At 37.4% G+C, this 10,274-nt stretch overlaps 1 protein-coding gene across 1 annotated transcript; it reads right to left on the reverse strand.

The window, feature by feature from the left end:
• Nucleotides 1–194: 194 nt before the first annotated feature.
• LOC134804459 (multiple C2 and transmembrane domain-containing protein-like) lies at nt 195–9,422 on the reverse strand. The gene is made up of 14 exons (XM_063777506.1): nt 9,226–9,422; nt 8,945–9,041; nt 8,645–8,781; nt 8,186–8,332; nt 7,660–7,828; nt 7,337–7,500; nt 6,798–7,017; nt 6,391–6,536; nt 3,858–4,003; nt 2,630–2,697; nt 1,876–1,979; nt 1,392–1,501; nt 989–1,086; nt 195–385 (listed from the first exon to the last, which is right to left on the reverse strand). Exons 1-14 carry the CDS (start codon nt 9,342–9,344, stop codon nt 260–262), a joined length of 1,851 nt encoding a protein of 616 aa, XP_063633576.1. The 5' UTR covers nt 9,345–9,422; the 3' UTR covers nt 195–259.
• Nucleotides 9,423–10,274: the final 852 nt, after the last annotated feature.

The following is a 10,274-nucleotide window of genomic DNA, read 5'->3' on the forward strand; positions in this document are numbered from 1 at the left end:
GTGTATTGAACTAAGCCTGCCAGTACATTTAGCCAAAACTACTGAGATACCTAGTGTCTTGTATTACCTATTACTAATATAAACTATCAAAACCACTAGTTATTTTAACTGGAGTTAGTCACTAACAATAACTGTTTTAAACATTTAACACACACCTTTAAAATTAAAAAGAAAACTTAGTGATATAGTATTTTGTTGACTATAAATGAATAGATGGCTGATATAAATAATTGATCTAAAATGTTTGTTAGTGCGAGTGTCATAGGGGGCCTAGCTCGGTGGTCGGGCCCGGGCCGCTGACGCTCCGCACCAGCTTGTTTTGTTCGCTGCTTCGCTCGCTGCAACGCCGCATAGGCTCCGGGACACCCAATTCTTTCCAGTCTTTCTGCAAATCATACAACACGAAAACTCAGCCAACACATCCGGTGTTTCTGTAGCTTTATGTAGGTATATACAGTCAAGTATAAAAATATGGGTACACACGTCTTACTCAAAAATATGTCCCATGGCTTTTCTGTCGGCGGATTTAAATAAGAATTTTGTATGTACCTACCCATATTTTAACACTTGACTGTACCTTAATTTCCTCCTTATCTTTAAACGCTAATGCTGCAATTGCACATGATGGAACAAATTACTTCCTAGATGATATTAATAATTAGTTTAATTTCTCGACAATGTTAAATAAAATATGTATTTTATATAGGCGTCTATTGATTTTGTCGTATTTGCGAGCATTGACTGTTTTATAATTTAAAATAAAAAATTGAGCGAAGCGTTTTGTTGTTGCTAAATAAGTCTTGAAACGACTAGTGAAATTGCAATTGCAATATTTATAGATAAGGTCCGGTTGGTTAAGAGGACTATGGTATAATATGCTCCCAATCAAACTTGTGTATTCCCTATAAGCTTCTTTCTTTCCCCACTGTTTCTCTTAGCTTATCAAACGTTACTTAACTTGCTAGTCAGACAATTTTAAATTATTTACCCATATCTCGTTGTCCGGTATCCGTGAAATAAAGTCGATCAAATCGTTGTTCGGTTTTCTACTAGGGTTCAAATGTTTTCTGAAGAATTTGTATGTGCCTGTGAAATATAAAAAGGAATAGGTGAGTAGGTATCTAGTAAACAATTCTTGGCGGCCAATATCTGCAAATTATATCACCATTTTTGTCTTAAAACAGAGTTAACGTGCCAATTAAGAAATCAATTCGGAAAGGTGCTGAGAACAAGTTTAATCCATTATGTATAATATAATAACTATGAAACTCGTAAACTGGGTAAAGTAGGTATAGGTACCTATAGGTAAGACGTAAATAGGTCGCAATGTTTAGTCATAGTTAATGCACCTGATTATCAGACTTCATTATTTTTCCAATTATTATACGTACCAAAGACCATCATCATGTAATTTATTGAAATAAAATATACAGCAAATGACGCCCCACAAAGCAAAACCATTGTGACGTAGCTCAGGAATGGCACCTTAAACGTAGCTAGACTGAAAAAAAATGGCATTTCTAAGTTCCGGCTCAGACAACTCAATCTATTTTTATACTGTGAAAAGATAATTCAGCTTACGAGACAGTATGGATCTCGTCTGGCTGTTTTCCAGAGTCCAGTGTCAAAAACGGGTTTCCGAATTATAATATAAGTAAGTCAACACCTTTTTCATCCATTTGTGGTAAATGACGCCAGAAAGCCCAGTCATGAATGGGAGGTGACGTGCACAGTAGACACATAGGTATTTAGGTTCGAATTAGTTTTTCTATTCCTTATTATGTGATATGGTTTACGCCGGAGATCCAAAGTTAAAGTTATAAAAGCAGTAGGTAAGTTTAATATTTACTTGCATCACTGTAACTATACACTTACTTGTAAATTCTTTCCGCAAACGATACCACTAGTTCTATGTTGTCGATAATTTTGATAGACACTTCCGGTAAAGTCTTAATTTTTCCTGGTAAACTTTTGTCATGCTGAAAAAATAAACAGTATAAATTTGAATTAGCCTTGTCGACTATTTCTATAAATCAATTCAACTTGCTTTGTTTGCTTTGTCCGCTCTGCTCTCTTAAGCTAAAAAGCCGTATTTGCATTCAGTTTTCATACAAATTGACTGCAAATACGGTTTTTTAGCTTAGGAGGGCAGCGCTGTTCGGTTCCCTTACATTCATCCCACATTTTCACTTTCTCGGAGTTTAGGCGAGACGGGGACTCCTAGGAAGAAGGTTCCCCTGTTAGTTAAGTAAATCCATACTAAAATTGTTGTACTCGTGTCAGACTTGTTGTCAGTGGGTGTATTTGACTTAAATACAGTGCACTTTAAAATGTACATATTATTCACTCATTCGTACATTCCCTACTATTCTCCACACAAGACACCTACAAGAAAAGACTACGCTGAGGGGTCCAATTCGACCCAAACGGTGTACAGAAGATGAGGATGATGTAGGACATGTAGGTACATAGTAGTTACGTCATCTTTTGTCCCTTTTTTTTCACTCTTCCCACCGTTTCTCCACGCTGCTCCACCACGCATAACAACCGTGCCTAAGTATCATTCGATAACATTCTCACAGACAATTAACAAAAGGTTTTGACTATTAATTGTCATCTTTCTACATACCCTTTCAGTAGTGTTCAGCAAGCTTTCATCTCCGTACTCCCTATATGATGTTACCAATACTTTATCATCTGAAAATAAAAAAATACGGTAATGAAAGACACATTAATTAGGTAATTTCTTATCATTCTAAATTTCAGCTTAATTGGGCATTGAATTGGAAACTGGTCAAAATCAAAAAAAAAAGCTTGTTAACACATTCATTGCCTTAGTGTGCTTAGTGTACTACTGGGTTACGCTCGTAGCGCGTAGCCATGTCTTTGCCGTTTGGAGCGCGTAGTTGCTACGAACAGTGTACCCGACAGTCGGGTTCTTGGCGCTGAATGTGTTAATAATGTCTCCACAAGTTGTTGTTTGCGGAAAAAATAGCTCTACCACGAATAGTTAGGTTGCCAAATGTAGCACTTAGATCCGGGCTAGTTTAGATTAAATTTTTAATAAAAAATTATGGTACAGTCAGCATTAATAGTGGATGAAACAACGCTCTAAAAGTATGTATCTGCCATCCTGGAATCTCTACTGTTAGAGACAGACTAATAGTTTTACATACAGGGACTTGTGCCTTTTTGAGAACGGTAGATAACGCGTAGACTACTCGGTTCGATAATTTCGAAGCTAGCTGTACAAGTGTACAGTCTTACACAAATAGTCCTAATCCCATAGTAAGTTTATAACGTTTGTGTTTAAGAAAAACATCCCACAGTAAATGCGCTTGCCGGGATTCGAGCCCAGTGGGCGCAGCACGGTTCCATTTTTATCGTCTATCACTATGCGCGTCCCTTTCGCACTTACATACTTGTTAGAACGTGACAGGCATGGTGACAAGGGATAAAAACGCGACCGTACTGCGCCGCCAGGAGCAGGATCTCTAGCTTCTTAGGCAACTCAGACTAACTACGGCTACGAAGGCCCTTGAAACTAGCTAGAGTTAGACCAAGCTAAATTGTTATTTTAAACGTCAAACTTCTATTAAATGATGGCGTTTAAATAATACTTGCACGGTCTGGGCTATCGAATCGCTGCCAACTTATCTTGGTCTAATGGCTCCGCTTCACGTTGGGCCAACGCCAACGCCAACGAGGGACGCATTTATGCGTTAGAGGGAGCAAGTGATATTGCTATCTCATTCTACCGCATGGCTGCGTCCCTCGTTGGCGTTGGCGTTGGCCCAACGTGAAGAGGCGCCATAACACTAGAATCCAACCAGGATAGCACAGATGCAAGGAAATACCTGAAGTTCGGCCAACGATTATTTGAAGCACGAATGGAGCCAATAGCAGCAGCGGGATCGTCCACGGCCTGAAGTAGAACCAGAACACTAGCCAACCGACCAGCGCCAGCAGGGATAGCTCTTGATTGTCCCATTCTAAAAATCGCCTGTAAAGAGTATATTATTCATGATCACGATAGGTATTAAGGTTTCATCAGAACTAAAAGGAAGTGTGCATAGATGCAGGTAGTTACGCATGTCGACAGTCAACGATTTCAAAAAAACTAACATGTCATATTATTTATACTTGGTCAAGCAGATCTTGTCAGTAGAAAAAGGCGGCAAATTTGAAAAATAGGTGCGAAGGGATATCGTCTCATAGAAAATTTGAATTTCGCGCCTTTTTCTACTGACAAGATTTGCTTGACCATCTATAGTTTCTAGTTTAAGTAGTCTTATTCCCTGTTTATCTACCCATTCAAAAATATTACGAGTATATGATCTTTTTTTTTTCCTAGCCTATTTTGGTGTCCCACTGCTGGGCAAAGGCCTCCCCTCGTTTTCTCCATCTAATTCCGATGACAGGGTCGAGTGGATTATATGATCTAAATGGCATTTTCTTAAGAACTTTCAGTCTATGATGCCTTACCTATTATAATTAATGCCTGATGTATTGAACCGCTTTATTTTGCAAGAGGATTAATATTGTAATAAGTAGGAAGATAATATGAATTTAAATCTACTTATAATGATATATTGCTTACTATCTGCTTGACCTTCCCAGTACAATGATAACACTGTATCGTTAGAATACTACTCTTTGGACTTTGAAACAAATCCTGTTCTCAATTACTTTGAACTTATTGAAGGTTTCATCAATATTTCGAAATCCGGATCAAAACACCTGTATGGAATACACTAGCTCCTGCCCGCGACCTCGTCCGCGCGGAATGATGATGACAATTGATAAAAACGATGCTATGTCCTTCCTCGAGCCTAAAACTATTTCCATACCAAATTTCATGATGATGTTCAGAGGTAATAAATAGACCGACAGACAAAGTTACTTTCGCATTTATAGTACCTATTATTTTACCTGCGGCGGTAGCACTGTCCCATTTTTATCGCTTATCACCATGCCTGTCACGTTCTAACAAGTGCGAATGTGACGGGCATAGTTACAGGCGATAAAAATGGAACCATGCTGCGCCCGCTATTAGGGATTAGTACGGAATCGGTTAATGCGTGATACCCACTTACTTTTGCGTCGTAGCTATACAATGCTATATTGAGAAAATAATGCCTAATAGTCTTTAATATAATAAAACCGACTTCATGAAACAGTTTGAAATGTCATCAAAATTAAACATATCACTACCTACACCTTATAAAACAAAGTCCCCTGCTGCGTCTGTCTGTTTGTGTGTTTGTATATTTGTTCGCGATAAACTCAAAAACTACCGAACGGATTTTCATGCGGTTTTCACCTATCAATAGAGTGATTCTTGAGGAAGGTTTAGGTATATAATTTGTTAACCCGTGCGAAGCCGGAGTGGGTCGCTAGTTGTTGATATTATAAAACATAAATTATGCAAGAATTATGCTAAGAATATTAAGGATGTTTGAAGTAGGTACTAAATATGATACAAACTTTAAATAGAACCCACATCATTTCCATTAATATATCGGGTGTCCCTAAAACCAACGCCAAGACTTAAAGGAAAAAAAATGAAATTATATCGCGGTAGACCCGTTTGTGTAATAAATATGAAGACTTAAAGGGCTTATGGAGCAGCTGATGGGCTACAAGATTAAGCAAATTTACCCTTAATGAAAATCTCATAGTTTTTGACATATCGGCACTTTTCTAACCAGGATTTTTATACAGGACACCCTGTAGAAAAAAGAAGAAGCAGCCACAGCAGCGTAGCTCATTACTCCCAGCTCTCAGCTAACCTTATCTTACTGTTTACAATTCTAATATACATTAACATATTAAATTGGGTTGACGTAACGTCATAATATAATTATCAGACAGCTAATGGATCTATTAAACTAGTCACTAAGTATGTCGGTCGATCTGTGCACTTGAAATAATTAAACACTCTACTATCATTTAGGTAGGTAGGTACTCCAAAAAGGTATTAAACTGAGTTTAGGAAATTTCTATATTTATAGATAATTATATAATGTGGTTATGTATCACAGATGGTGTTCAAGGGTCATTCTACAAAAATCTCATTCCCCTGGCCATACCTATTCTCAAATTCCTAGGAAATTACGCTTTATTAGCATCTCGTTTTGGTGACTGTGTAACTTGTGCCAAGTTCCATCTACAACCAAAACAGCTAAGCGGAATATATTGGGAATGTGCGAATAGTTATAGCCAGGGGAATGAGAGTAGAATGACCCTCCAATAACCCTTCAAAAATCTTAGTTTGCTTTATGGAAAACCAAAAATCGCTCAAGCAGTAAGTGTCGGCTATGCATACATATCGCAAGCATACTTATACATATAGGTAAGTAATTATGAAAAAAAGTAAAGGTCACTTACTTATATGCATCGTCGACTATGTGCAGAAAATCAAACACATCTTGTATGAAAATTACATTCTTATACACAACATCAATATCCAGTTTTCTTGGTTTTTCTATATATTTCACTTCCTTAGGAGAAAATAACTTCAGCGCTGCTTTAATCTGAGAATAAATACAAAATTTTGTAATAGGTCCTGTACTTGTAGTATGTAATTTGTTGTAATTATACTATGTTTATGCTGGCTAAGTAGATAATATGTTGCTATTTTTTATATTTGTTGAAGTACACATCCGCAGTCCGCAGTCAGAATTGAAATTTGCGACACCCAGTATCTTGATTATGATACATTAGTGATACATTACATTACTGTATATTATGCTAGAGCGCCTAAGCCGAATCAAGTTAATGTTGAAAGAACTCACTGGACTCCATACTATAGACATCTGCAATAGGACCCTTGGATGATTTCCTTTGGCACTGTTTCTTTTATTCTTATCTTTAAGCGCGAACCATCGCAACTCGCCATTCGTTATCCTAAATAAAGGTATGGATACTTTGCCTAGGTGCTCGATACCAAAGGAGCTTTTGAGCGAGCTGTCTTTTATTTTCACATCCAGTGTTGAGGTGATATCGTAGACGTCACTGTAAAAGAATATCAGATATTTCTTCTATTATGCATAATATTTAGGTGTAACAATCATTGGAAAATTCAACCACAACTCGTTCTATTATTTCCAAATTCGTATTGGCTGTTACTGGGGCAGAAATCAGAACTATATATTACCTTGATGCTAAAGAAATTCTTGCGGGAAAATACGGTACTTAATCAATAATTTGATTTTTCCAATGTTGTTACGGCTGATGTATGCGGTAGGATAGAGATAGAGAATGATGACAATAATTGATCGACAAATTGGAGGCGGCAACACATCGATAATTATTTAGGTACTTAGGTACTCACAATGTATATCTTTTGTTCCATACAGGCTCGCTACTAGAATGTATACTGTGTGTTTGCACTCTCTGATTGTGTAATTCCAAGGTGCAATATGCATTTGGTTTGGAGCTCAAGCCCCGTGCTGCTACGGCAGTCACGTGCAGTTGCCCGACTAGTTTCAGATCGTTCTGGAATATAACATTAGGTACATATTATTAAACCGGAGACATTCTGTCTTATTTTAAGTGAACTAGTTTTGGAAAATCTTATATACCTAGTGTCTTCTGAACGCTAGTCTTGGCCGTTACGCCTCAGCTACTATAAGCATGTACACAAAAACCACTCACGCTTTTATTTTTCAACGAAACACCTGAATCCATAGCTTCAGTAGTCAAGGGGTCGTCGCGAACGGTGCACATTGTAACACATAAATGGATTTCACCGAAGCCATCGTCCAACTCCAGGCGCAGTTCATGTGTCCTTTCCTTGTCCAACGTCGTCAAATCCACCACACAGCTGCACACATAATAAGTTGCCGATTTTTTTTAAATAACTTTATTGCCTATCCTATCATACGGGGTAAGGCCGGTATCACTAGCGAATACAAAAATAGACTCCTCATTTTAACACTCTCACAGACTTTTAATTGAAACTAGGTATATTCAAACCGTTAAATTTTAAAATAGTGTTAAACAGCAGTTAAAGTGCAAACAACTTATCTCGTCATCGATTCTGTACATATATTTTAGAAGTATTGAACTTGGTTATGATTGTATAGTATAGTACCCACACCCTGTAAAAATTCGTTCAATTACTAAATTGCACATAGAAGAAATGCTACAAGAACCAAGTTTATAAAATTAATATACGTACCTGCCCATGAAATTCTTCTGTTTGTCTTTATCCCATAAGGAGACCTTTAACAAGTGGTCTCTGTAAATATGGAGTTGAAACCGTTCTTTCCATTCAGGTTGCTGCGATCTAGCAACGGACTTTGTTTTATGTATTTCGGTCCCCAATCTGTCAATGTAATCAGTCATCAATTAGTTCAATTACACCATATTCTTATCAATATATACGGCTATAATATTTTGTTACTACTTACCTGACTTACCTACTTACTAGCTGCGGACAGACAGTCTGGGTCTCACTGGGGTAGGATGGATCTCGGGGCAGAGGAAGACCGAAACGGAGATGGCGGGACGACCTTGACACATTTTGTAAAGAGTGGCGGGAGTGTGCATCGGATAGGACCAAATGGCGGGAAAGAGGGGAGACATTTGCCCAGCAGTGGGGCACTCCTATAGGCTAATAAAAAAATAAAAATCTTACCTGATCTTACAGTACACCGAACTTTTGTCCGAAGTTTTTGGTAGAGCTTTAGCTTGCACGACCGTTACTGTAACTAGCGTGTTCCATCTTCTCTTTTTACCGAACTCTCTGGCATAATCCCCTGACGATGACGAGTCCTGAAATAATAGAGTAATTATGATTTATGAGCACAAACGAGTACTGAGATTCGGGCATCCAGTGCACAGATAAAATGTGGTTTTATTTTACGTGCCCCATAAAACATTAGTAAATTAGAGCAATGAATATAATAGGTATGTATAAACAAAGTAAAACATTTACCTTTCCATAGTTAGAAACGCTTCCCACTGATGACGCAGATCTATTCCTGATTGTCCTTTTGGGTGCTACCGCGTTTAAAAAAGTACTTGGACGCCACCTACCGATAAAATAAACCTTAACATGGACAATAGCAAGGACATGAAATGTGTAAGTACCAACGTTCATATTATTATTATTTTATTTATTTTGGGTATGAATACCCAAAATAAATAAAATTACGACTTGTATACTATACTCAAAAAATATTGATACGAAGTGGGGAAGTTAGTATTGGTAATTACATGCTGAATGGTCTATGTGTATTTCGATATACTATGCCACTGTCGCTGTCTTGACTGGTAACATCCGACAGCCGGTGCCCTAAACCCCCATTAGGGATCGCGGAAACTTCCTGGTCCATGTCCCGGATCTAGTGTTAACTCCACTATCTAATAATCAGCGAGCGACACATTAAAACAAAGCGTCCGTCTTGTGTTATACGTGTCAATCGAGTGTTTTAATGAGTTAATATATGTTTCTATTCAAGCAACGACTGATAAGAATAGCGGCTAATCGAGTAATTGATACCAACTTTAAACAAACTATCCATAATTTATCAGTATGATGTCAAATTTTATCACTGAGGGACATTCAAAACAACATATTAATATTAATTTATAAAATACAATGCAACGACCGCATGACATGCAAAGTTATCTTATTATATCAGCAATAAACCAGCAGGACTAGAGGTAGACTAAACAGTAGGGTCACTAGGTAGCTGGTACGAGTAAATAATAATTTAAATAAATGGTAAAAATAACCTGGTTTAATAACATTGTGGCAAAATTCAACCGATCTCGATCATAATAAAGTTCTTCAAGAGCCACAGTGCACAAAGAGTACATATTATACCTATAGTCTAATATAATATAATATTCAATCTACTACCTATACCTTTGAAAGACTTCAGCAGATTTGCATGAGGGCTACTAGCTGCCACTTCGTTATTGAGAGTGTCGCTCATGCTTTCAGGTGAATGCATCTGTAAAAAGATTTCTTATATCGAGATCACGCTATAATCTTGCTTATGAATCCGCGCAATAGTAAAACGTAGGTACATTCGGTACGAGTATGACATGTCACATGTCATACCTACCTACCTATCATGATAATGAGTATAATGACGAAGTTATACAAATAAATGGAAAAAGAACGAATTGGAAACTCGAATAAACTTTATTGTCATCAAGAAATATTAGACCAAAATGGCACCAACTCACTATACACATTTGTATTCCTTTCGTTTTACCATGCTACTTACACTCTGATTAAGTGATTACTTACATCT

Source organism: Cydia splendana, chromosome Z (genome assembly GCF_910591565.1).
Source record: "Cydia splendana chromosome Z, ilCydSple1.2, whole genome shotgun sequence".
Lineage (NCBI taxonomy): Eukaryota > Metazoa > Arthropoda > Insecta > Lepidoptera > Tortricidae > Cydia > Cydia splendana.

Excerpts from the sequence above, each read along its gene's own strand:
- LOC134804459 (XM_063777506.1), bottom strand. The coding sequence starts at position 9,344 with ATGGACCAGGAAGTTTCCGCGATCCCTAATGGGGGTTTAGGGCACCGG. Across the intron at positions 2,698-3,857 it reads AATCGTTGGCCGAACTTCAG|ATGATAAAGTATTGGTAACA; the intron begins GTATTTCCTTGC and ends TTTTATTTTCAG. Across the intron at positions 1,502-1,875 it reads TTTGCGGAAAGAATTTACAA|TCTAGCTACGTTTAAGGTGC; the intron begins GTAAGTGTATAG and ends ATTTTTTTTCAG.